Below are 26,345 nucleotides of genomic sequence, written 5' to 3'. Positions count from 1 at the left end.
GAAAAAAATACATCTGGCAGTATATATAGCCTGTGAAGGCAATCGGTGGTGTCATGGCTGCAAATTTATGAGGCCTTTGGAGGAGAGATACCAGTATTTCCTTCTATTAGTTCTATAGGATCATCATTACCTCTCAGTATTATTTATGGAGGAAATGTTTCAGTGTCAACAGTGCTCTAAATCTAGCAGGGAGCCAGCGTAGCTCACTTCCCGCAGAGGAGTTGGCTTTGCAACATAACTCATCTGTGGGAAGGTTGAGCATTTGTAAGGTTTCTGTGTTTGAAGGGTGGCAAGTTCCTCAGCCCCTCGGAGTCACCCTTAATTCAGTACGAGCAGTCCAGAGGTGGTCAAGGCCCCATGTCCAGGCACAGCACTGGTTCACCTGCACGGGAGTGTGTGGTGGAGAGCAAAGGCGAGGACTGGAATTCGGTAATGAGGCTCCATGCAGCCACCCCAGCTCCTCGTCTATTGTCCTGCATTCCCATGGCAACCAGCTCCACTGACAAATTAATTTTCTTCTGCTATTAGAAAAAGGAACCTAACAACCATGCCAAATCCTCTCCTCAGATTTTCAGGAAAGCCATTTTTCATCCTCCTCTCTCCATTTGTAATTTACTAGTAAATTTTGTCCAGGTAAGCAGCATTCCCATTACACTTAATCCCCACTGCTCCCATCCCCAAAAGCAGTATTAGATAAAACAGGAGGTAAGCACCTAGAAAAGAGGGAAACAACCATGTTCCTTGCTTATCCACAGAATCTTAAATATCAGAATCACTTTAAGCATTTATGATGAAAGATGAAGTTCAAGGAGAAAGACAGCCCCTGTACTTTAAAGAACTAGCCAAGGCAGCTTTATTCAAATAAAGACACTTCTGACAAGAACTGTCACATTACGTTATTAATCTGTACACCCCAGCAACAGGAGTGGACACTCCAGGCATAACTTACGACTCACACACCCCAAGAACACCAAGTTTTGTTCATCACTAATAAAAAGCACAAGTGTTTTCAGACACGTGCTTATGGTTTACAAGCTACACTGCAATATGGGAGAAAAATGACTAAAGGCAAAGCTATTTTACACTCATGCTGTCTCCAGATTTCCCACATTAGCTGGAAAAAGAGGAAAAGCCAGAACACTGAAAGACTGACAACCTGATCTCACCAGATGCTGCTTTAGCAGCACAGATTTATGCCACAAGGGGATGGAGGTAAGCAGCAAGACTTCTACCTTTCATTGTTTAAAGTAAAAAAAACCATCCTAGCTCTCATATCCACAAATAAGTCTTAAATCCTAAAATGGTTAAAAATTAATACTACTTGTGGTGCTACAAATACACAAGCATAATTATTTCAGACTTATTGTAGGTGGCATCTTTATTTAGTTTTTTGGGGTTTTTTTTAAAAATTCTTCTTAACCATGTAGAGAAAACACAGACTGAAACAACAGTGCTTTTAGAACATGAGCCGAGATGACTGGGAGAAAGGCAAGATTGCAACTCCTACGACTATTCAACAGGAGTACAGCAAAAGCAGAAGGGACACTTGGAGCAGAACAGCTGTAATTTTTTTTAGACAGACAGTTGAGTACACAGGTTACAGCAAACATTCAGAACCACAAGCTGCATCGCATGCACTTTGGCTGTAGTGTGCTTGAACCCATGTGTGAGAAAAGATGAAGTTTCAGGAATCTTCAAATGCAGACACTGCCAACCATTTATTTTGCTGTAGCCAGGTTTGCTAGAAATTCTAAAACTCAAGGCACGATCTGCAAATAAAAAAAGCCCAATATGTTAGACAATTTCAAATACAGCCAGCAAAAATTAGCAATGAGTGTCAATACTAGAGCAGCTAATTAATCCATACCATCCAGAGTCCTGCTGTTCACTATGGTACAGTACCTGAGCTAAGGCACTACAGCTAGTTGGGACAGAGAATTGCTTTTCATTTCAGAGGCAACATTTTCAGCTAATTGAAAAATTACATCAGGTTTGTCTTGGGACCGTCCAAAGAATTTTCACAACCCAGAGGAAATAAAAATGCTTCATAAAATGAAACCAAATTTTAGGAAAGTCATTAGCTGGGCTCGGTTATCATGATTCACAAGTAAACTTCAGAAAGCAATTTACTTCAGTCCAGAACCACAGGAACACCTTAACTTACACTAGCTGTATTCACTGCGGTCAGCAGAAGCCAAGTGCCCGCAAACTTATGTGGATCAGGACCTAAAGCAGTGACAGAAAGCAGATGGCACTAATAAATGAGACTACTTTAGGAGAGGCTCTTTGCCACTACATCAGAAAGGTTTTGAAAAAAGTCTTCTGGCTAAGCACAGTGCACTCTGGCAAGTCTAGGAAAGTGATAATTTAACGGCATGATAGCTGGAGCCTGCTTGTGGTTACTCTTTCACTCTTAGGGTCCCTAAAAATCAAAGGTGAGTTTGCCAACTTCAATGCAAAGGCAAACTATTAATAGTGCAGAGGAAGAAAAGCTGGGCTTATTCCAGCGTTCAAAGCCATGACATAAACCAGTTCTAAATGATGAAGGGCTAAGTTAATGTGCAGTAAGATTTTTAATTTCTCTCAAAACCACTTTAATACAAAATATTCATCTTTTCCACAGCTGGCAGCCAGGTAATTCTTTCAGTAAAGCAATATTCATAGCCTGGAATGGCTGCTCAGTCTTGGGAAGGTGGTTAACAGCAAATGCTATTAGGAAAATTTTAATAGCTATCCTATGTCTCACACAGTACAGTTCTAAAGAGAGACTCATTAGGCACTTACCACCCCTACAGGACCCTTGATGCGAGTAAAGTCTGATGAAAAAACTCAAATATGTATTTCAGGGTTAAAAGAAAGTCAGGAAATTTAAATAGAAGAATCACATCTTAAGGCATGCCTCTTTGCATAACCATATCCCCAACAACCTTATTAGCATTCTTTTCCAAAGCCGCTGCTGGTAGGCAGTGACTTTTCCCAATTAAATGGCTCATTTTGCAGCCAGCAGCTACCCGCTTGGTTAATGGCACCTTTGGCCCTCATAATGCCCATTTAATGAGGACATTTTCCACCATTTAGCACTGCCAGATTCGTCAAGCTATTAGTCACTGCAAAGCCTCTCAGAGTTTCACAATACTATCTATGTGTAGCCAGAGCTTCTCTCATCACTTGTTTTAATAACACTAGCACAGGAGAGGCTCATGTGTGCCACATCACCCGAGAAAGGACAGTGACACACACAGCTATTAGGATATACTGATACCTGTTCTCCCTAGCAGCTCACTGCCTTGGGGGTCAAGTTCCTTTGCCATCATGCTAGCACATAAACACAGCAGAAACCAACTAAAAAGTCACATTGTACTCAATTATATTTTTGCTTTTTGTCTGCTGTGTTACCAGCTAGAACATGATGCACAAGGAGGCTAGATCTTGTCTTGGGAAGAGCAGGGGAAAGCATTCCACTGCTGCACTTACTGAAAGTTAGTTTAGAAGGACTTTAAAAAAAGCACTCCACCTGAAGTAGAGGTTTGTCAGCAAAAAAGATGAAGAAATACTGAATTTTTAGTTCTTTCTGCAAGTATGCAGTAGCATTCTTTGTTTTATTTGTCCGTGTCCCATAAGAAGTCAGAAGGACAAGATGTACCAACCCAAGGACTTCTGCGCAGACACTGACTGTTTTGGTAATGCATTGAGGTTAGGTGCATTTCCAAGAAGTGACGTAATACATACCTTCAATATTTGAAGCAAGTTCCAGAACTCAGTCCTGTTCTCAAAAGTAACTGTAAGAAGGAAAAAGACCTTTGGTTTGGGTTTTTTGGGGGAAGAAGTGTTGGGTTGGGTTTTGTTTGTTTTGTTCCCCACCCCAAAAGCAAGCATGATTATAAAGCTGCATTTCAGAAGATTGGCGATTGCATCTTCTGGTCAAACTTAGTCAGCACCCTTGGAAGTCAAGATGCTGTTGGCTGAGTGTTTTATTAGTGTTGGGAATAGGGTGCAATTTTCTCCACATGCTAAATCCACACCCAATTGTTTCTAGATCATGCCAATACGTTGGAAACGACAAACTTGAGTGCCTTTTCCCCCATCTCCTCCACTCCCTGGTGTGATTCTTGGTATCTACATAATGCTAAACCCTGCAACACTCAAGACGTGCCCTTTCACAGACAGAACAGGCAGCCAGCAAGGATGTCTTGCAGGCCATAAAGGACTGTTGAAGGCAAAAATAGAATTCAAGAATAGAACTGTCGGTTCTATTTATCCTTGCAAATAAAAGGACGGACCTTCCCCTGATGCAGTTAAAATTGCTCCATCTTCCGCTGATTCTCTGGAGAAAGAGGTACACATGGAAACATTGTCAAGCTACTAATCTCTGAGCAGTTAACGAGTTTTGGGCACAGGAAGCCTCTTCATCTCTGACCCCTAATGATATTAACGTGTCAGGAGAGCAAATCTCCAAGGACTCAGGACTATTAGAATAAATAATGCTGGAGTTTGCCATTCCTCCATAACAATAAAAGATATGATAAGTGAGAAATCTGAATTAGCTTTTAACACAGTGTGTTAGTAAAACATAGAAGTTTCACTTCTAAAACATAGAACATGACGGCAGAAAAATCAGTCACATCTCTTATCTGTCACATAAACAAGGTATTCATTAAGAGAACGACTGTCTGCCACACTGAAGGACAGGGCTAGCTTCTGTACCCTGTCCCTCCACAGCTGTCCATCCTTCATGATTTAAGATTAACATTAAAGGAAAAAAACAGGAAAAGCAAGAAATAATTGTCAGGTTGTTCATCATTCCCGAGTGCTCACAGGTTTCAGAGCACTAGCAAAGACATTGCCTTTTCTTCTCTGCCACCTAATGACACAAACATGGCACTACAGCCACATCTGCAACACGACTTGGGGCATGGAGCTATTTAACAGGGGAACTTGCATCCGCTGCTGCTCACCTCAGGTCTTTGAGAAGACCTCCTGGGTCTGCCATGTCACACGGCCTTCTCTGAAAAAGAAATGGAAGATACATACAGCATTTATTTTATATATTTAGACACGCTTCAAAGCCTAGTTATATGGTTATTGTTTCACTGGCAACAGAAATTTGAAAGGCCCAGTACGAGAGGGAAGGTAAAGAAATAAATGCATAGCACAGGCAAATTTTTACTTTCGGAGAGGAACAGGGTCAGGGCTGCCAGCATGCAACTCCCAGGATGTGCTCCCAGTGATGTCACCAACTTGCCATGTGGCTTTAGACAGATCACTTCAACTCATTCTGTTGTAATACAAGTCTATGTACCAACAGGATCCTACCGCTTTCAAGGCTAAATAATCAGAAAGCCACGCACAGCCTTTCTGCTACAGAGCCACTACAGATCAAACAGAACACCTTTCCGTTCTATTACGTACAGCCCCCACATTTAAGGCAATTTAAAAAAAGAACAGGGAAGGCTTAGTTTCTCAGGAGTCTCCTATTAACCATCCTATTTATAAATAATGTCAGGCTATCAATCACTCTGAATGCTCACGGGTTTCAGAACAAACGAGCGTAGAATATAGCCTGTCTCTCTCTGCCACCTAATGACACAAAGATGCCACAGCAGCCACCTTTGCAACGCCTGTGGCAGGTTGAAAAAAAGCCCACAAAGACTGAAAAAGGTGAGTTAAAAGGCACTTACAGGAACATTATATCACCTACTCAGAGAGTAGTATTACAAAGGTATTTGGTGCACGTGTAGATGTAAATGTAACACACCTCTTAAGAGAGTTGCCAAGGTGGCTGAAGCTTACTTGGACAGCCTGTGTTAAGCACCACTTACCCTTGATTTTTCAAGGCACAGAATCTTTTTTCACTTCACCCTTTGTCTTCTGCCAGGCTGAAGAGAGACAAATAAGAAGAAAGGAAGAATGCAGTTAATAACAAACAAGTGTTCAGCTGATTGCGTAACAAGCTTCTTTGTGAACTGCACCACTTCACTGAAAACCGTAAGATTAAAATATAAGAAAAAAAATAATTTGCTTAATATTTTCACTTTAGTTACTCAAATCGGTTTTTAAACATTTCCCTCGAAACCTGGAAAGGTGGCAGCCCTCTATTTTCTCCCCTCCTTCACTGGAAGCACATCCCTTTGCCTTATTCACCTTAATCCTAGTACCTTCCTATACATCAGTTTATAACATACACTGAACATCGCAGTGCCTGAAGGAAACTGAGCACCGGACGGGGCCCAGGGGACCTACGGGTCTCTCCCTGACCTTCTCCAGCCATGTGGCTGCGCGGGGCACGTTTTGTCCCGTCTGAGGCCCAGAAACCTGGGGAGGGGGAGCAGGCAAGACTGGGGACTAAAGCCTGATTTTCCTGCGGGGGTGGTGTCACCCAGATCAGTAAGACCAGCAGCTCACACGCAGGCAGCCCACCCAGCCGGACACAGGAACCACCCGTACCTCCACTCACACCTTCCTCCTCCTCCTGCACAGCAAGGGGGGGGTGTCCTGCCGGTCCGCAGCCATGTCCTCACGCCGCAGCTTTCCCTCGTTCAGCGACGGGGGAGAAGAAGCGAAGAGGAACCGGCCGCCACCGCCCTCAAGAAGCTTCGCTGCAACATGGCGCGGGAAGGAGGACCTGGGGAGAGCAGCCCGCGGTCAGTGCGGCAGGAGCCCTGCCCAGAAGGGGCCCACCTCGGCCGGTACCGGCTTCCCGCGCCCGAGGCCTCCCCGTCGGCCCAAGCCTCCCCGCTCGAGGGAGCGAAAGCATCTCCCCAACCCCCGGGCGGTTGCGGCCTCCCCCGCCCGAGGGTACCAGAGACCCTCCCGTCACCCAGCCGGGACGGAGCGGGACCGAGGGAGAGGCCGGCCCCGCTGCCCGCAGAGGGACCCGCCGCCGCTCCTCACCCGGCCGGCCGCCCAGCCGAAAGGGCGGCCTTCTCCCCGCCTTCCGCTTATATACGGCGGGCGGGCGGAAGCGCCGCGGCGACAATCCGCGCAGCGCCTCTGCTTCCGGCGAGCTCCCCCTGCTGGGCGGGAGGACGCAGAGCAGGGAGCGGCCGGTGCCGGGATCGGGACCCGCACCGGACCCGAGACCGAGACCGGGACCGGGACCGGGACCGGGACCCCTGGCCCAGACCTCTTCCCCACGCTGGGCCTGACCCCCAACGCTGTAGGACTGCCCTGAGCCCTCCCCCAGAGACACAAGGCGTGTTAGGGGCTGAATTTCCCTTTTCTCAGCTGCACCCTGCGGTCCCCTACGCCCCACGGTGACAGCAGAGGTTGGACGGTGGGACAAAACAGGGACCCTCCAACCCTGTGACCCACCGGCACCGGCGAGCCTCGCATCCCCCCACACGCCCCTGGCCTGCAAGGCTCTGAGGGTCCCCAGCCTTGTGACACCCTTCCCCCCCCCCCCCATCCCATCACCGTAAACATTTGCCAGAGACTCCCCCGTACCTTCCCATTTCACAAGGGAAGAAAGAAAAAGGATCACGGGGGTCTTTATTTGTCCAGAAGACACGCAAGATACAAGCGGTTTCACGTGAGGTCACAGCTCGGGAATCAGAAGGCCACAGGACAGAGGCACCTCCTTGCAACAGGGACAAACACAAGGACAGGAGCCGGGTCTGGCCTGGCTCCGTCTCCCCTTGCATCGCTCCGGATAATTTGTATTTTGAGCTAGACACCCACCACAGCTGTGACCGCCGCGGGATCTCTGTGCTGCGGCAGAGCTGGCGGGGTTCCCTTCCACAACCAGCCCAGCTCTGCCAAAAGCTGGTGCTCTGGGTGCAGGGTCAGTCCCGCAGCGCCCGCGGGAGCAAAGCAGGACACCCGTCACCAAGCCGCTGGGCACGGCCGAGCCTGTCCCTAGGGCTCTAATTGCCCTCCGCTTTGCTCCGCAGCTCGTTGAAGACCTCGCTCTGCCTCCTCTTGTCCTTCGCGCGGATGATGGTCATCCTGAAGAGCTTGCAGTAGAGCTCCATGGCGGTGGGGCTGTCGTCGTTCCCAGGGATGGGGTAGGTGATCAAACAGGGGTTGCAGTTCGTGTCCACCACCCCCACCGTGGGGATGTTCATCTTGGCAGCATCCCGGATGGCCACGTGGGGCTCAAAGACGTTGTTGAGGCTGCTGAGGAAGACGAGGAGGTCGGGCAGGCGGACGCCGGGCCCGAACTGGATGTGAGCGTTGGTGAGCAGGCCGCCCTGCCAGTAACGGGTGTGGGCGTATTCCCCGCACTCCCGCGCCGTGCTCTCGACCAGGTGGCAGAACTGGCGTTTGCGGCTGATGAAGAGGATGATGCCCTTGCGGTAGGCGATGTGGGCGGTGAAGTTGAGGGCCAGCTGGAGGTGCTGCATCGTTTGATCCAAGTCGATGATGTCCTGATCCAGGCGGCAGCCGAAGATGTAGGGCTCCATGAACCTGCAGCGGCAGAGGGAGGGCGACACAAGGGGACGCGGGGACAGGGTGCTACAGGCATCGAGCAGTGTTTCTGAACGTGGTGTGGCCCCACCGAACCCCTCCCGCACTCCAACTCCCAGCCGATTCCAGAGGTGCTCTCTGCAGAGAACCCTTGTGCACAGCGTCTGTCCCACCCGGCCTCAGGGGGCTGCAGGTCTCACACCCCGCTCAGTGCCCACCTGAGCGGGGTCCCTGTACTTTTGCAGGGCAGTAACCATGCCGAGGCAGAAATGCGGGTCTGTGTGGGCAGTTCCAGACCCAGACCCATCTAGCGCAGCCCCCAAAGGCTGACACGGCCTAGGGAAACACTCCTGATATCAACAAGCGCTGGATCACGAAACAGGGTCACTCACCTATGCCGACATCCCTTTTTGTGCCCCAGGTGCACCCGAGCATCAAAGAGATCTTTCAGGGAGAAGAGCTCCTTCACGTTGAAGAAGTCGGGGTGGCTGAGAGGCTCGGACAGCAGCTTGTCATCCACAGCTAAGAGAAGGAAAGAAAAAAATAAAATAAATCATTATTTCCTCTTGTTGCGTTTGCAGGGGACGAGCCGGGACTGGAGAACGAGCCCTGATGCACCCACGGCCGCTTGACTGCAACAAAGGCCTGGCGAAACCAGCAAGGACACCGCTCACTGGTGCCGGGGGTGCAGGGGCCCGCCTCGGGGGACCCCCCCCCCTCTTTCCCCGGGGAAGGGGCCGGTGCGCGGCAGCACTTACCGCCGGGCCGGGCCGCCGCCGCCGCCGCCGGGGCCGGTACGCTGCTGTAGAGCCGTGGGGCTGCTGCGGGGAGAGAAACACGGGGTGGGGGGGGTGTCACACGGGGAGGGGTCACACGGGCGGGCCGGGCTGGGAAGGGAACGACCCGCTCACCTGCCCGCAGGAGCCGCGGCACCGCCATGCTCGGTGCCCGGCGGCCGCAGGGCGAGCAGGAGGAGGAGGAGGAGGAGGAGGAAGGTCAAGCGGCGCCTTCCGTTTCCTGCGCGGCGGAGCGGGGGCCGGGCCCGGTCCGTGTGCCCTCCTCCCCGGGGCGGGGACGGGGTTCGGTGCGCGGACCGATCGGTGCCCGCCCGCAGCATCACGTCGCCGGGCAACGAGCGGCCCCGTCCCGTTCCGTCCCGTCCCCCATGTCCCGCCCGGCGGCGGCGGGCAGCCCCGGTCCCCGCACCAGCGACTGCTACCGCACCAGCCCCGGCCTGCCCGGCCGCTTCCAGCAGCCCGCCTGCTTCCGCGGCTACGGGTGAGCGCGGACCCCGCGGAGGTGTTTTCCCCCCCCCGCCCCGGGACCCCCGGTCCCATCTCTGCTCTCTTCCCGCAGGCAGCCGGAGCCTCACCCCCGGTACCGGACCGCCAACCGTGCCTACGGCAGCAAAGCCCCCACGGTGCACGAGGTGCCGGTAAGTAGGGGTGTGGGGTGATGGAGGGGACCCCCCCACCCCCCCCCGGGCTCAGCCGGGGGTTTTGGGGACAGCGCCTCAAAGTTTTGGCCTCTGCACCATCCCCTGGCAACAACCCCCCCGGAGAAGATGGAGTGCCATCATCGTTGCATCGAAAGTTCCGCACGTGGCAGGTGCTACCGATGTTGGCGTTTAACATCATCTTCCTCCCCTTTTCTTGCTCTCGCAGACCTCCTTCCACGTCACTTCGCACGCGTTTTCGAATACTCTGGCACAGTGTGGCATGTACAGAAATAACGGGCTCAACACCTCCCTGGAGAAGAGCCACGTCACCGGCCCAGACAACTTCATCACCGCTTACGACCACCTCAACTTCCATCCCAGCTACAACCCAAGCGGCCCGTCGCACTGTTAGATCTGCAGCAGTACCAACGACAGCACGAGACCGCTGCGATATACTGCTGGCTGCCTAGATCAAAACCAAAACCAAACAGACAAAACCATGAGCAAGCAAACAACGGCACTGACCTTACCCTAAATCTGTTGCTAAGCCTCATCTGAAACCATGACAGCAGGCACTACACCATTGCACCGTAGCTGCTAAATGGCTATTTCATCAAGAATAAGGCAGGTTTCCATTACAGTCGTGCCCTGTGCCATCAGGCTGGGACAGGGCACTCTTGTTAGAGCCCTTGGCTTCAGGTCACCTCTCCTGAACGCAGACTTGGGATGTCGCAGTTGTTATCACTGAGGAGAGTAAAACCGTAGAGACCATCAGGAAAAGAATTCATGTGGCCCACTAACTGGCAGCAGATTAACACACGTGCTTCACACTATTAACCATGTAAGTCACGATTTCATGAGAAGTTTTCTCCTGAACAGAGGGGAAAAAAAATCTTTCACCTGGGTAATGCAAGGCTTGCTATTACAATGTGATGAACAGCTACAAAATTAGCAGGCTAAAGGTAGCAGTACATTTCTAATACCCCCCCTGCCCAACCCAAACTGTTATATGTTTTTGGGTTTTTTTGTTTTTTTAAACAGGACTTCCACCAAGTTAAGGTCACAAATTTAGCTTTGGGGGAAAAGCAGTTTAAGACTGTGTTATCAAACCTGAGTTCAGTCATTTGTTGGGAAAAACACATACAGCCACTTTGGTACCAGATGAAAATAACTAATTTACAGAATGAATGTTATTAGGAATAGTATCTTAATTTATAAAGATTGAATGTGATTAAATGTCAGTTGAATAGCTCATATGAACCATTTTACTTGATTTATAGGCAGCATATAGTTATAAACTCTAGAACAATACACATTACATATATATGTATGTTCCCTTAACCTCTTCTCTGTCACTAATGATCCTTTAAACTCTTGGCTCATGTACCACGTATTAAAATTTACAATTTCTAAACTGTTTCTGTACTATTTAATGAATAACCAAACTGCATGTTTTCCAGCCTTTGGATTTCTTGTTGAAAACATGTTCATCTCTCTTACCTCTCAAAAATACGTGTTTTAAGAAATTATTCAAATAAAGACAACTAATAAAAAAGAAAATGTATTCTTAAGTTTTATTGTAACAACTGTAGTTACACAGCCAGTGAAACTGCATCGTTTAGACAGTAAAGTAACTGCTTAAAAACTAGTCTTGAAGAGAAACTAGTCTGCCTGTTTACGGATGAGAAACGGTCCTACCTTACAGGTATAACATAGTGATAGCATACATTAAAATGAGCATAATACTATCCTAGCTGTTTGCTAAGAAAATAAAAAATGAGTGTAATAGTATGTCCAAGTACCCCTGCAAATTATATTCTTCATGTTAGAAATATTCCCTGTTTGTGTCATTTTTATATAGTCTTATAAACTGCACAGGAAGCATGACGACGATATATTTAAACATACTTGCAAGGTAGAGGTGTTCTGTTTAGTTAATAATGTCACTAAGCAAAAATCTCAAGTCCAAAACTGAGCAGGCCTGTACTTGTGCTTTTTCTAAATATTCAAACCTCAGCGTAGCTACATGTTCCTGGCCTCCCCCCCAAGATTTCAATCATGCTTACCAAACAATTCCAGTTTTCACTGCAATGCATTTGGTTATCTCAAACAGAAGAATAGCTGCCTAAATTCACCTTTGCTGAAAACACACCAATACATTGGAACAAGTAAATATACCAAGCAGAAATGGGCCTGAAAAGTTAACTTTTTTAATATTTAACATAAGAAAATAAATAAGCAACCCTCTATCATTCACTGTTATTCTTCTATTAGACTCTACACAATACCTTGAGCTTCTCATAACTTCCCTCTCTTCTCCTGAAATGAAAAATAACATCAAGAGCTGAATTAATATAAACAGTTGTGACAATTTTACATATATTTTTATCCACAGATTTTGCTGCAGGTGGAATAATTTAGGGATAAGACTGCATCTTAAAAATAGAAATTTAGTGGCTTTTGTCACATATTTTCCTCCTGTTTTCATACTTCATCTAAAAACACCCACCTCTTTTCTTCCTTGCCTTAATTTCTTCCCTTTTTGTTTTATTCTTGAACTTAAAACCAGTTCCCTTGAACAGTTTTGCATGCAGCGTACCTTACATGACCTTCATATAGACTGTGTCCTGAGATACTCTGCAAATTCAAAATACCATCCTAAAGATGGCACATTTTACTGCAGAGAATCTACCTGAAACAGTCTCTTTCTACTCTGTATTTTGAAAGCAAGATTTTCACATTTGCAGATAAAATTATGTGAGGCTGTACTATCAAACCAAGAGAAACTGCAGTTCTTAAAGGTTTGTAAAATTAAAAAGCATACACATTAATAAACGAAATGGGGGCAGAGATGGTGTGTTCCTTCCTTGTATAAAAAGCAGCTACACATTGAAACACATGTTCCTAAAATAGCAGCAAAGAACTGTTTATAAAAAATTAAGGTAGTCCTTGTGGTCCCCTGAGGATCCTTGAAGATTGCCCTTCCTGAAGCACAGAAAAATAGTCACTGTGATAAAAATAAAACAATACACCTATTTTCAAAGTCCTGAGCGAGCACAGAGTTGTCTGAGAATTCTGGTATTGTAGTCAGGATGCTGTAACTAACAAGTAACCATAATAAAATATACGGAGTAGTTCAGTAACTTAACATCCAAATTAGCAAGTTCTGTGCTCTGACTGAAGAAGAAAAAAAAAAAATCACTGTGCATTTTTTAAAAATATAAACCAGCACTCATTAAAAAAAGTAACTTCTTTACACGCTTGAGCAGACCTGAGTTCATGGTTCCATGCGTGTTATCTACTGCAATAGATAAAGGATCAAGTTAATGCCTCAGGAGGGTTGAAATAATGGAAAAAGGAGCTTGTTCTGGGCACTTACCAGAGCTATTACTGGAGTGCTGAAAAGGGCCAGGAAGGGCCTATAGTCCGTGCCTGCTCTACGTTTGGCTGCCTGTTATGATTGGTATCAATAGGAAGAAAAAAAAAAATGCTTTTGGTACTGCATGAATCAAGATTCAACCTCAAGAGATTTGTACTGCAGTCCCAAACTTGGTACCACATGCCTGGGACTCTTGCTCATTAATTTATTCTCACTCAATACAATCTTTCTACTCCTCAGCTGTTCAACTGTTAATCCGTAATGTGTACGAGCGATTTCTTATTCCTCCAAGACACCAGACTTCTCTTTTTTGAATGAGTGATGAGAACTGTACCCAGAATGACCATACTGCCAGCAGAGCTATGGCACTTTCCTTATGGCTGTGGCACCAATTCCAGACATGTTCGTTGACACTAAACTATTCAAGTTACATCCCCTGTGGGTGCTCGCTCCTCCTTGGCAAGTCAGCAATTCTCATGGGACAAAGTATGGAAAAATTGCTTGCTGACACCAAAGACAACTGGAAGGACTTGGAGGTAGAAGGGAATACCCACAGCATATTGGTACAGAAACACCAAGGGTGACAGGCAGGTTTGCATATCAAAACAACAGTTTTCCTTCCCTCCCTCCCACCCTGAAGACTAGCTCAGCATCTCCTTGCCTTCTAGGAGAACCTCAGTGCTGGGTGTCACAATGTCACCTGTGAGCAAGAAAGCACATTCATCCTCTCTTTGCACCATCAAGGGCTCCTAGACTCTCCACCACCAGTCTTTGACAGTGGGGCAGAAAGGATCATGAGCTAATCCTGGAGGCTGCAGAAGCTGCACTACAGAGGATGCCATTTAGAAATACACTGAGTGCTTTCCAACTGAATTACAGATCTCACCTGCCAACCTCTGCCTCAAAAACAAGGAACCCCTTTTGCTAACCCTTTTGCTGCTAATGGAGAGGGGCAAGCTCAAGGAAAGACTCCGCTTCTTGACCACAAACTCCAGGAAAGAAAACTGCTGTTAGGGTTTTGCTAAAATGACAAGCACCATTCTCACCTGCCAGAATACCCACAACTTTTTTTGCCTATGTGCTTTGTAGACTCTCCTTCTTAATTTTTTGTTATTAAGAACAACATTCCTTTAAACAGACACATCTTTAAAGATCTGAATTCTGTTTCACAGTCACAAGGAAATCACACGCTATTGTCACATAGGAGATTACAGTCTCAGACAGCGAGTGGCTGAAGACAGTAGGAGACAAGAAGCAAGAGCAGCAGGTGAACTGAGATCCTGTTCCTAGGTTCGGCCAACACAAACGCTGTGATCGTCTGCAAGGGCGACATCCTTCACTCACAAACGTTACTGGCACAAATGAATTACATTACATCTTCTGACTACAGTCAAGAGGGAAAAAAAGATAACACAAAAATACTACTCACTAAAGATGATGACACAAACCATAGGAGCACTCTGGTTTCACGGTCCGTGGTCAGAACCCCATTTATTAAACATTATAAACTTATCAATGTACACCATTTCCTATATACAAATCAAGTTTATCAATTTAAAAAAAGTGCTGTTTGAAATTAGGTTTTATTTAAAGCACATGGTAATCGGAATTGCATCTAAACTGACAGCGAATCAGTTCACGAGTAATATTGAGAACACAGATACATCGACAGGGGCACAAGACACCTTTTAAGTCTTAACGTTGATTTACTGAAAACTTTGAGGAGAAACATTCAGCTTATTTTATACAAACAGTACATAGTGCTTCCATCATCTCTATTAAAATTAAGTATACAGTTTAATCCTTTTAAAGCAAGGTACTCTGAAAACTTCTATTTTAAAATACCAGCCTATTTACCTATTCCAAACAAAAGGCCCAAATCCTGCAACTGAATCAAGGCAGACAAAAATATATGCCTGTGTAGACTGACTGCAGGCATGTGAGCTAAGTAAAAAACACTTTTCCAAAGTATCCTACCACAAAAATGAGATGATCTAGCATACTGATCTTTTAAACAAACCAACCAACCAACCCAAGAACTATAAAAAGGTGGCCGGACAGTAAGAAATGTCAAGTGACCACTATAAACATGTTTAAAATGTAACTGCACAACAGTACAAACACACAAAGGATGTTGTTTATTTCTCTACATGCCACAGTTACTTTTTCTACTCTATGCTACGCCGTAGTTTGCCAACATTCTGCAAACGCAATCACACCAGGGGATACTACGTGATACTGGATCCTTTCTTGACTGCTTTTGCTCCATTTTGCAATATTAAGGCCAGCCTCCAGGAAGACTGCTGAAGTGATTGAGAAACAAAGTGATACTGAGTGATAGTTTGGCTGAGAGAAGTTCTGTAGAAGGCTAGATAAAGAGAATATCAGATCAATTCAGAGGGACAAGATGTAAGAACAAACTACTCAAAGGACTTCACTATACACAAATGAAAACAACCAGCCAACAGCTTAAATTCACACTTTTTGGATCTTTCAGTGAAACCAGTGTGGGGGCACTTTTTTTGTGATAAGTACGTGCTACTTCAATCCCATTTAAAGTTAGTACAAATAAAAAGATAGTAGTGAAAAATTGCTTTATTCTGGCTGCTGGAAATGGAGGCAGAGAAAGCGTTACCAGTATGAAAGAACAGTGCTGAAAATATCCTTGGCGTTTTACATTAGGGACTTCCTACAGCAAACCTAGCTTTGTTCTATTGCACAAAAACTGTAAATGAAAATAAAAGTTCACAGAAATGTAACATTTTAGAAACCACTTTTGAAAAAGGGAAGTAAGGGCACTCGATTCAAGAAAGTTCATTCAGGAAATCAAAAGCCATTTCTGGGTAACTGCAGGGCATCAAAATGAGACTTGAGAATAACGAGGAATTGTTTCAGCCTTGCAGGCCCAACAGTACGTAAATCTAGCGAAATCCACAGAAATCATGTTGTCTGAACAGACACGCTCCTTCACTTTTCTTGAACTGCAATTGTGCTTGAAATCATCTGCTAGCAGGAGGTTTCGGGTATTCAGAAGGTACTTTCAGCAGCTGCTGAGATTGCTTTACACAGGACGTGCAGACAGACTGATCCACTTTATTTACCTGAATTTGCATTTGTATCTTCAAGCATGGATCTCCGCACCACAGCTCTGCTGACTTCACTGGAGTTCTGCTTACTGAACTCGACCACCAGCCCTTGGGGTGGGAGAACTGAGACCCCAGCATAAAACCACAACATAGGCTTGTCCTAAGGCAGCTTGAATGTGAACAGATGTCAGATAACCTGCTTCAAAAGCACAGCATTGCTATCAAATGCTGTGTTTTCCTAGGATCTCTTAACAGATTGCCAAATATATTCTGTGTGCAAACAGGTTTCCTTTTGATATATGATTAGAGGCCTCATAATTTAAAGCGTGATTAGCCAGTATCATCTTATCTACAGTAACTACAGCATCCTGTAGTAATGCAAGCCCTAAAAATCATTATAAAAAATATTTCCTCAGAGCACTTTAAATAATTTACAAAATTCTAGAAAAACTATGTATGTTTATCCATGATATCCTTGTTAAATAGAAGCATTTTTCACATTAGTGTGTATATGATATACAGATATCAGCATTCTCCCACTGTCTATCCTTTCATGTCTCAAGTTTTACCAAGGTAATTACAATGATAGTTATTTTCCAAAAAGACTGTTACTGTAAAAAAAGAAGTGTACTTACATATCTGAAACCTTTCTTTTTAAGAGGGAATCTGGGCAGTCCCCTGCAGGTACGTCAGTAAATTTTGCACAGGTTTTGTCTAAAACTTCCTGCCCTTGGTCCACTTCACAAGCAATTTCCCTATTCTGCAGGACAGGTATTTTTCCTTCCAAACTGGAGCTGGATACCTGAATTTCTTCCTGCCTGTTACTGTCCTGGCATGTAACATTTTCCTTCTTAACGCACATCTGCATACTGTTATCTGTACATGCTCCTCCACTAGTTTTATCTACTGTTACTGCTGTCACATTTAGCTCCTGCAGTGGGCAACCTAAACTTGGATCTGGCCTCTTGTCCTGCTGGTTATCCTCTCCCTTACTGCATGCATGTATACTCTGCTGAGATGTGTCTCTGCTAACTTTATCTGCTTTAACCACTGCCATACTGTGTTCAGCGCACGGGTGATCTAAATTTGAATCGGTCCTGCTCTCTTTGTGGATATCTCCTTCCTCGATCCACATCTGTGTGTTCTCAGCTTTGGATATTCCTCTGCAAACCTTATCTACTTTTACTGCTGCCACACTCTGTTCCTGCAAGGGGAGACTCGAGTGTGAATCCAACTGATCTCCTGAAGTACCAGCCTTTCTGCAACCCTCTGCTTCCTCTTTGATATACAAAGGAGCAGCCTCCTGTCTTTCACATGTTTCTGCTACACGGGGACTTGGCACTTCCACAGTGAGCTTCTGAGAAGAACTGGATTCTTTTATTGCTGTCATAGTCTCCCCACTAAATTCACCTTTTGGCAAGGGGGTTCCTCTTCCCTGGTTAAGTACGTCTGTATCCTGGGAAGCTACCTCCATTCCTAACACACTGCTCTGGGCAAGCAAACGCTCCGCTTTCTGCCTTTTGTTCAAAAGCATGGATTTCTTCCTGTCCCGAGCATATTTTAGACCTGCAATAAATTTACTTGAGATTTTTAGGTGAAAGGTATTCTTTCTTTTAGATCTAGACTTTGCATTAATTACTTTTTGTACTTTACAACCTCCATTTTTGCTGGTTTTAGGTGGAAGCATTTTCTGCGCAGGGTCTGTATTAGGGACAGCCTTTTTACCTGTTGCGTTTCCAGATAACTCAACACTAGCAACACCTTTAACCCCCGCCACTCCTTGCTTAGCTTTTGACTGACCAGTAGTATGAAGACTAACATTCTCTGCAGAGGAAGCAGATTTCCCACTGCCATGTAACATTGCACTTTTCCCTTCCGTTCTCTGAGAGTCCTTCAACTCATCAGCTTGCTGAGATACCTCAGTCTTTTTACTCTGACCCAGCATGAGGTCAATCTCATTTTCAACTGGCTGTTGCTTTGCTTTTCCTTTATTAGCAGTTTGTTTGGTCACTCTCAATAGGTCCAGAGTTGCATCATCTTTTTGTACCTCTGAATTGCTTGCAGAGTCTTTAGCCTTTTCTGCCAAAAACTTCCTAATTTCTTGTTCGATGCTGTCATCGCTGTCCACTGAACTGCTGTCATCAGCATCTGACGCAGCTGTGAAAGTACATTTTTTTTTTTTTGCTACCCGCAGGTTATTCGAGTTTGAAATTGGTTTAGGTTTATATCCTTTTTTAAGCTGTAAGTTAAACTCTAAGTTCTTCATGGTTTCTGGTTTTTCATTGGTAAGTTTGACATTTATGTTGTCTGGAGGATTTCTGATTGCATTCTCTTTCACAGCTTTTCTAGGTTTTGAGAGGCAGCTTTTCAGTAGCATGGGATTTTTACATTTCCACTCGTTTTGTTGGAGGCTACTAAATTCATCTAGCAGCTGAGTTTCTGTCTCGCTAAATCTGACTCTCTTCTTGCACTGAGATTTCTGGTCCTTGGACTTCTTCTTTAATTTTCTTTTAGACCGTAAAAGGTCCTTGATAGCACTATCAAGGTCTTCATCACTATCCAGAGAACTGCTCTCATCATCTGAACCATCCCTCTCTTGAGTTTGGATGGTATTTTTCATAAGCTTTCTTGCGCTACTCTGAACCTGCATAAAAGGGTTTACAGAGTCCAAGGCCACGCATCTGCCATCAGATCCAGACAGTTTGGAAGACATCAGCTGCTGCTGCCTAGTCTCTTTAGTACTGAGCCTTTGAGCATCACAGAGTTCTGCAGGACTGCTCAGGGCACACTCCTCTTGGAGCACAGGAAATTTTGAATAGTTACCTGGCTGGAAAAGTCCTGTCTCCAGCTGCTCAGGTGTTTTTGATGCACCTTGTTTCACTATTCTGTCTTCCCTTTTAAGTCTCCTTTTACGACTCAGTGATAGCTTCAGTGTTTTGGGAAGTGAAGGCTCGAGGGTACCAGTGAGGCTGTTTTGATCAGAAGGCAAAGGCATCTGGATTGAGTGCGACAGGCTGGGAGGCTTTGTTCCAAGGTTTCCTGACTGTGCTTTCAGAGCCAAAAAAGCCCTGATTTCTTGCTCTATACTATCATCACTGTCCACAAGGCTGCTGTCACTTTCACAACGAGAGGATGAGAGAAGCTGGGGAGAAAAGAAGGAGTCTGCAGTGAGTGATTTGTTGTCACTTCCCATTTGGGATGGCATGATTGTCTTGGAAATATCAAGGATAGCTTCCGCACACATGAGTTCTGCAGATGTGTCTGCTCTGCAAGAAGCCTGCAATGTGAGCTCACAAGCAGCAATCTTGTTTTCCGGAGGTGCAAAATGTCTGGCTTTTTTCAGTGGTTTAAACAGGTTGTTAGATTCACTGCTGGCGCTTTCTAACTCTGTTGACTTTGAATTAATTTCTTTTCTCTTGTTGCTTACAGGGCTTTTATGGATTTCTGGTGAGGCACTTTTTGTTGAGCTAATTGTCAGGCTTGCAGAAATGTCTGCCATTCCCTTTGTATCAAATTGTTCCCTCTGCAAAGGGACACAGTCTTTTGTGTGACCTGCCTCCTTCCTGATTTTCTCCAGCTGATAAAGCTGAATGGCTTCTTCAATGCCATCATCGCTACTTGAGTCAGATGTGTGCATGCTCTCGTTGATAAGTGCTCCCCTTGTCTCCCAGTAATTAGCTCCACTTTCTTCATTTTGCTTCACTAACCAGGGCTGGCTGGCAGTGGCCATTTCTAGATACGCTTGGTTCACTTGGCTGAAATCACTAGGCTCTTCTTGGATTTTAGACTGCAAACACTTGGACTGCGTGCTGGTTTTCTGTAGCTTGGGATGGTGTCTCAAGAGGAGCGCATTACAACCTTGCTTTATAGCACCACAGTTTGTTTTGTTTGTTGTTTCTTTGTTGCATTTTAGGACAGGTCTCACATGGGAATCTTTTTTATCCTCCCCAATTACACATCTACTAATTTCTTGCTGCTTCTTCTCATTCAAGAACTGCACTATTTCAGCTTGTATGCTCTGTTCAAAAGAGTCATCGCTGCTGATGCTCTGAGGGGAAGCAGGCTGTAGCCTTTTACCAATTCCCAGGTGGTCAGTCAGGTACTCTTCAGAGAGCATCTCAGCTTTAAATTTCACAGGGAGAAGGTTACTAGCCATTTTGTTCTGGGAGAATTCTCTCTTAAACCTTTTGTCTCTGCTTATATTCTCAGAACACTCTGCATTCCTTTGCAACGACTGGTCACTTTTGCTTTTTGCTTTCAAGTACTCTTGAATGGCTTCCTCTATACCTCGGTCAACAGAATCGTCGCTATCAGACTCGAGCAAGAGAGTCCCAAACCCCACATTCTCTTCCACTTCAGTGTCGTCCAAATCAGCAGGGCACCCACACTTGGTATACTGAGGATGCTTCCGTAGCAATGTGGTGCTAGATGCGACTCTGTTACTAGTGCCCTTTTCTCCCTTTTGTTTCTTCTGCATAATACAATCATACTCATTGTTCATACCCAGGGGAGACTCTTGACTTTGCAGGTTGTTTATGATCATCTGAACTTTTGCACTTACAGAGGTTCTAGTGACGTCCCCTTCAGATTCAGAGAAGCAAACGGGGTATCTACAATTCCTTGCTGGTCCAAAGGACTCCCATTTTGTCTGAAGAGCTACCAAAGGAGAAGCATTCATAAGGAACATTCTAGCAGACAACAGCAAAGTCCACAACGGAACAGTTTTTCAGACTGGTCTCTCTTCCATCCTACAACAACAACAAAAAGAGAGGAAAATATTTTTTATTACGCATCTACCTTCTAGAAGTTCCATGTAATAATACTGGCAACATAAATTGTAAATTATTAATGCTCAGACTTACTCTGCCAGATAATCACAAAAGTTACTCCTCACCATCACTTTAGCGGGTAAATCAGTCACTACTGCCATTAAGGACAAGACAGAGCACTCATCATTTGTGGTTTTCAGTATTTTCTGGCACAACCATAATCCAATTCAGGTAATTATCTTCACTTCCGAAACTCTTCCTGCCCTTTTCATTGAAGGTCATGCTGTCTTTTGCGCACACTCCTAAATACCCATGGATTGTCAAGACCCACAAAGAATCACTCTGATGATAGTTCAGTGCACAGGCGTGTGCGATCCCCTTCTGCACTGATGTTGCCTGAATATTTTTGCAATGAACTTTGTGGCAAGAGAGAAGGAACAATTTTAAGGGAGTCTTTCATAATAAAGTGGAATCGGTGGGAGCGGAGAACCCTGCAAAATATTCTGCTCCCTGTGTTTCCTTTGGCATAATTGCCCTTTTTAAAGAACTCCCGCCACGCATAGCTCAGCTTTTCAGTTTTACAACAAAAACAATGTTAGCTATGTCCACGTGGTATATAATGGGCGGATGTGAAGCAAGCTTGCCCATGATCTGAGATGGTGGAACACAAACCAACTCTTAATCAAAGAGCAGAGTAACTGTGTTAGCATGCCTGGACTCACACACTAGCCCAAGACAGCTTTTACCAGTTCTGGCCTGGCATTAAGCACACACAACTGAGGGACTTCGGGCAGCTCAAAGAGAATGAAAGGAAGCTTATTTCTTTCTGAAACATACTATACAGTAATAACCCTGAGACACCAATCATTCTGGCCTCACTGCAGGATAAAAGCTCTTGGTAAACACAAATCTTTAGGAGTTTGCAAAAGCAGGATAAAGACTATGAACTATTCTTTGTATTATAGTAGAAAACACAAACAGAATGAAGCCCTGTTTTGTGGAATAGTGAAAAAAGCCATCCAGAAAATGCAAGGTAACACCCCGAAGAATCCACAACTTCCATGCAGTCCCAAGAGGGCTGATGGTTGCACCTGCAGCATCACTTGGTAGGATCAAAACAGTACCTGGCTGACATAAGGCATACAGCAACCCCAACAAAAAACTACAGCAGTAGCATGGTTCTTCAAGCCACAGAAACCCAGCGAGCCCCAACTGCAGCATGGCATTGGACTCTACCGACCTACAGAGACACGCTTCTGCCTCTGAATCCTCTCTGACCTTGCCCTTGTCAATTATTCTCTAGTTCTGGTTTCAAATTAATCAGTGGCAATAAATATTTTAAAGAATTAATGATTCTAAACTCTTTAAAACTTGTAAGCATATTTTCTACTGAGAATAAGGTAACAGACAACCAGGGAAGAAAATTCTTTATCACTCTTAAAAAGAGCATGGTGCTCCAGCAAAGAACATGACAAATGCTTTTGTCAAAATTATTCTGGGACCTGTGCTCAGGGAGCAGTTTTATTGACATCTTGTTAGTAGACTAGAATATTCTTAAAGCCTTATTGACCAAGGCAGGGTCAGCCTGAACATGCCTTACATGACGTCTGCAGAGTGGTTAGCTCTGAACACACCACTGATAACACTTTTGCCGCTTTGTTTGCCGGTTCTCTGCCGCAGAACATCTTAGCAGAATACATTGTAGCCCAAGCTCTAAACATCCATTTCTGTTTTGCTTTTCCTCAGTGATAATTAATTTCAAAACATCATTCCAACAGAATTAAAATTTTAAGTGTGGCAATCAAGAACATCCCTCCTCACTGGCTGGTACCTGGAGCAACCCAACACACGCTGTTTTAACTTCCACCTTTTAGTCAACTGAAGAGAGTTTAGACTGACTCCTGCTCTACGCGCACCAGTAAAGCACAGTGCTCCCGACCGTTCGCGTATTCGGCCATGAACTAACTGGGGAAGCCCTTCACGAGCAGCCCGACACAACACGGGTCAGAACCCAACTTTCAGAAACACGTGAATGAATACACAATTTCTGAAGTAGCCTCCAACGCATTCACTAGGGCAAACATAAATCAAAAACATTTTTCCTTGTAATAAGCAGCTAAGGATCAAAAACACAGAAATTAGAATACCTAATTATCCTGAAGAAATGCAATTAACACACTTAAGCTCCCACCTTCATTAAAAAAAAAAAAAACAACTTATTTCCTATTAACCTATTTCCACCGTTTCCAGGAAAGGGCCAGGTGCCTTCGTTATCCTACGCTGGGATTGCAGTCGCCCTGCAAGAATTACACGGGACTGGGATGAACTTTCCCGCCCCAGCAGTGCTTCAGGCCGGGGCACCTACCCAGGGGGTGTGGGCTCTGAGGGGGCACCCACCCGAGGGCACCCACGGAGGGTGGGAGGGGACATGAGGGGACACCCACCCGGGGGGCCGTGAGGGGACATGAGGGGACACCCACCCGCGGGGTGCCTGCAGAGGGGCCGTGAGGGGACACCCACCCGCGGGGTGCCTGCAGAGGGGCCGTGAGGGGACACCCACCCGCGGGGTGCCTGCAGAGGGGCCGTGAGGGGACACCCACCCGCGGGGTGCCTGCAGAGGGGCCGTGAGGGGACACCCACCCGGGGGGGCACCCACCCAGGGGGCCGTGAGGGGACACGAGGGGACACCCACCCGGGGGACGCCCGCAGAAGGGCTGTGAGGGGACATGAGGGGACGCCCACCCGGGGGGCACCCACCTGGGGGGCCGTGAGGGGACACCCACCCGGGGGGCGCCCGCAGAGGGGCTCTGAGGGGACGCCTACCCGCGGGGCGCCCATCCGGGGGGCCGTGAGGGGACACGAGGGGACACCCACCCGGAGGGCACCCGCAGAGGGGCCGTGAGGGGACATGAGGGGACGCCCACCCGGGGGGCACCCGCAGAGGGGCTCTGAGGGGACACCCACCCGGGGGGGGGGACGCCCGGAGGCGGCGTACGCGGGGCCACCGCCGCGGGGCGCCCCGCCCGCTGCCCGCGGCCAGCCGGGCCCTGCCCGCGGCCGCCATGGCTCCCCCTTCCCGCCTTCCGCCGCCCTCGGCCGGCCGCGCCGGGCCCGGACCTGGGCCTCGGCGTTAGCCTCGGCGGAGCCCCGTCCGCCGCGCCGCTGCCCGCCCCGTCCGCCCCCTCCCCGGCGCTCACCTGCCGCCGACCGCCGCCGGGGGGGGGGGGGGGAAGGCCGAGAAGGGGTTGCGGTAGTGGCGGCGCCCGGGCCGGTCTCGGCGCTCCTGCCGGGCTCCGCTCCGCCGCGGCCGCTTGCCCGCCGCGCTGGTGCAGGGGCGGGCGGCGCTTCCTTCCCTGCCCCCGGGGAGCGGGAGGCATGCGCCGCAGGGCTCCGCCGGGGAGGCGGGGGCGACCGCCCGGCCCTCGGCGGCCGCCGGCTCTGCCCGCGGGAGCGGCGGGGAGGGGACGAGCCGGGCCGGGCCGGGCGGCCCCCGCCGCCGGGGCACAAAGGCAGGCGCGGCCGCTCCGCCGGAGCCCGGGAGCCGGAGCGGTAGGGGCGGGAGGCTGGAGCCCGTTCAACGATTGACAGCGGAAGGTCCGCCGGGGAGGAAGGGGCACCCCGCCGGTCCTGTGGAGCTGGGGCCTTTTGCGGAGTCCAGGGCAGGATTTGGGCCCCAAACCCTGATCCTGCAAATGCTGACCGGCTCTGTCCCGGCAGGGACTTTGAAAACGCACTTTACCGGGCGTTCGCGCCGTTTACTTTTGAGACAAGAGCCGAGTACAGCGCGCAGGAGGAGAATTAATTCCTCACGCTCCCCTCCGGGGTGCGATGGGGGCTGCCGAAGGTGGGGAAAACTCAAAACGTGGGGAAAACTCAAAACGTCGGCAAAACACGTCGCCGACTGTCCCGAACCCAAAGTTTGGGGATGCAAAACTAGAACTGAGGCTAAGAGAGCCGAGGCCTGATTTTCAGAAGCTGAAGCGGTTGGTGCTTTGGCTCCTGGAGTTACCAGGACGTCGTAGATTTCGTGTAGAGAAACAGAAAAGTTTTATCGCTCCGTTTCTTTGTTTTGCTGGCGAGCAGGCTTTCCCCGACAATGTGCTGGCAGCCGTGTCCTACCGGCCCTGCGCTCCCTGAGTGGAGCCAAGCTGCAGAATCCATCCTTTCGGGACGCCCGTTTCAACCTGCTCATTCACTAAAAAGCGTGGAGTGAGTCATAGCTCTTGGTTTGTAAATCTTCACAAGCATTTACATTCCTAGTTTCTGGCAAACAAAAACCTGGTGCCTTAACCCAAAGTGCTGCCTGTTTTCAGTTTGCCAGTGCATTTCCCCGCCCACCGTGGTGCTTGAACACCTGTGATGCTACAGAGGAAACCAGCGCCTTTTGGCTGGGTATTGCCAAAATCACAGGGGAAATGCTCAGGCTAGATGTCAAGCGAACAGCAGTGGAGAACAGCAGGTACGAAGGGTCCCAGGGTGAAAATGGGGTGACAGCTTGTGGCAGTGCAGGCGAGGCACCGTGCTCACACTCCACTGGGCTCCTCTGCCATAAGGGGCGTTATTGCCAGTGCATGAGAATGTGGTGGATGTCAGAATCAGGCCCGTTACCCTTAAAAGGTGTTATCACATACAATTGTTCATTTTCTGTTTCACTTTTCATTCAAAGCTCCAGACACCTTGCTTGACTGATGTTGCCGTTTCTGCCGCAGCTTTGACAGCACGTTGCATCATAGCTCAGAAGTTTAACTCAAGAGTTAGAGGGCAGTTTTCTGATGCGGTGTTGAACACTGGTGAGAATTTAGCCAGGCTCCAAGGTGAATCTGTTCTGTCCTTGCAGAAAGAGAAGGTGCTGCTGGAGCTGGCAGCACGGCTAGACTGAATCTGCCCTGTCCCTGTCTCTGGTGTCAGTGCGGAACAGGTGCCGGACACTGCGGCTCTGAGCTGCAAGGCTCTTCAGATGTTTTTGTGCTCACTCTGTGGCAACACATCACAGGATATGGAGCTGATGTATGCCGAGTGCTGTTGGACGGATTTCCACCTGCTTTTACCCCAGAGATGCTTGTTTTGGGGAGCACATGGATTTTCATGCCCTGAGGAATTGTGCCCTTTCCTGGACTCCAACCTCACATTCTAAATTTTTGTTTCCCCAGGAGTCCTCTACCTGCCAAACCAGGTCTGACCCTGGGGATGTGGGACAGGATGGTGCTTCAAACCGTTAGACACAGTTATAGACTCATATTAATTTATCTCCTGCTCTTACAATAGAT

The 26,345-nt window shown here is 47.4% G+C and overlaps 3 protein-coding genes, 1 long non-coding RNA gene and 2 other non-coding genes across 7 annotated transcripts; 1 reads left to right on the top strand and 5 right to left on the bottom strand.

Moving 5' to 3' along the window:
* Positions 1-826: 826 nt before the first annotated feature.
* Positions 827-6,956, bottom strand: LOC115335119. 2 transcript variants are annotated; one of them, XR_003921365.2, is made up of 6 exons: positions 6,892-6,956; positions 6,445-6,622; positions 5,820-5,876; positions 4,956-5,005; positions 3,730-3,779; positions 827-1,769 (listed from the first exon to the last, which is right to left on the bottom strand). It is a non-coding gene; the product is annotated as an uncharacterized LOC115335119 (long non-coding RNA). The 2 variants fall into 2 exon arrangements; XR_003921364.2 differs by lacking the exon at positions 6,892-6,956 and having other exon boundaries at positions 6,445-6,885.
* Positions 4,782-4,915, bottom strand: LOC115335504. Its single transcript, XR_003921448.1, has one exon. It is a non-coding gene; the product is annotated as a small nucleolar RNA SNORA17 (small nucleolar RNA).
* Positions 5,496-5,628, bottom strand: LOC115335503. The gene has a single exon (XR_003921447.1). It is a non-coding gene; the product is annotated as a small nucleolar RNA SNORA17 (small nucleolar RNA).
* A 515-nt stretch (positions 6,957-7,471) lies between the features above and the next one.
* On the bottom strand, positions 7,472-9,417 carry MRPS2 (mitochondrial ribosomal protein S2). The gene is made up of 4 exons (XM_030000023.1): positions 9,318-9,417; positions 9,165-9,227; positions 8,799-8,928; positions 7,472-8,406 (listed from the first exon to the last, which is right to left on the bottom strand). Exons 1-4 carry the CDS (start codon positions 9,343-9,345, stop codon positions 7,863-7,865), a joined length of 765 nt encoding a protein of 254 aa, XP_029855883.1. The 5' UTR covers positions 9,346-9,417; the 3' UTR covers positions 7,472-7,862.
* Positions 9,418-9,552: 135 nt separating this feature from the next.
* Positions 9,553-11,774, top strand: C24H9orf116 (chromosome 24 C9orf116 homolog). The gene is made up of 3 exons (XM_030000024.2): positions 9,553-9,684; positions 9,763-9,841; positions 10,071-11,774. The coding sequence occupies exons 1-3, from the start codon at positions 9,572-9,574 to the stop codon at positions 10,254-10,256; spliced, it is 378 nt and encodes a 125-aa protein (XP_029855884.1). The 5' UTR covers positions 9,553-9,571; the 3' UTR covers positions 10,257-11,774.
* PPP1R26 (protein phosphatase 1 regulatory subunit 26) lies at positions 11,405-24,417 on the bottom strand. Its single transcript, XM_030000022.2, has 3 exons — positions 24,276-24,417; positions 16,945-21,057; positions 11,405-12,163 (listed from the first exon to the last, which is right to left on the bottom strand). The coding sequence occupies exons 2-3, from the start codon at positions 20,994-20,996 to the stop codon at positions 12,115-12,117; spliced, it is 4,101 nt and encodes a 1,366-aa protein (XP_029855882.2). The 5' UTR covers positions 20,997-21,057; positions 24,276-24,417; the 3' UTR covers positions 11,405-12,114.
* Positions 24,418-26,345: the final 1,928 nt, after the last annotated feature.

Source organism: Aquila chrysaetos, chromosome 24, assembly GCF_900496995.4.
Source record: "Aquila chrysaetos chrysaetos chromosome 24, bAquChr1.4, whole genome shotgun sequence".
NCBI classification, from domain to species: Eukaryota; Metazoa; Chordata; class Aves; order Accipitriformes; family Accipitridae; genus Aquila; species Aquila chrysaetos.
Note: the sequence above shows the minus strand (reverse complement) of the source record. Positions and strands in the feature narration are given on the sequence as shown.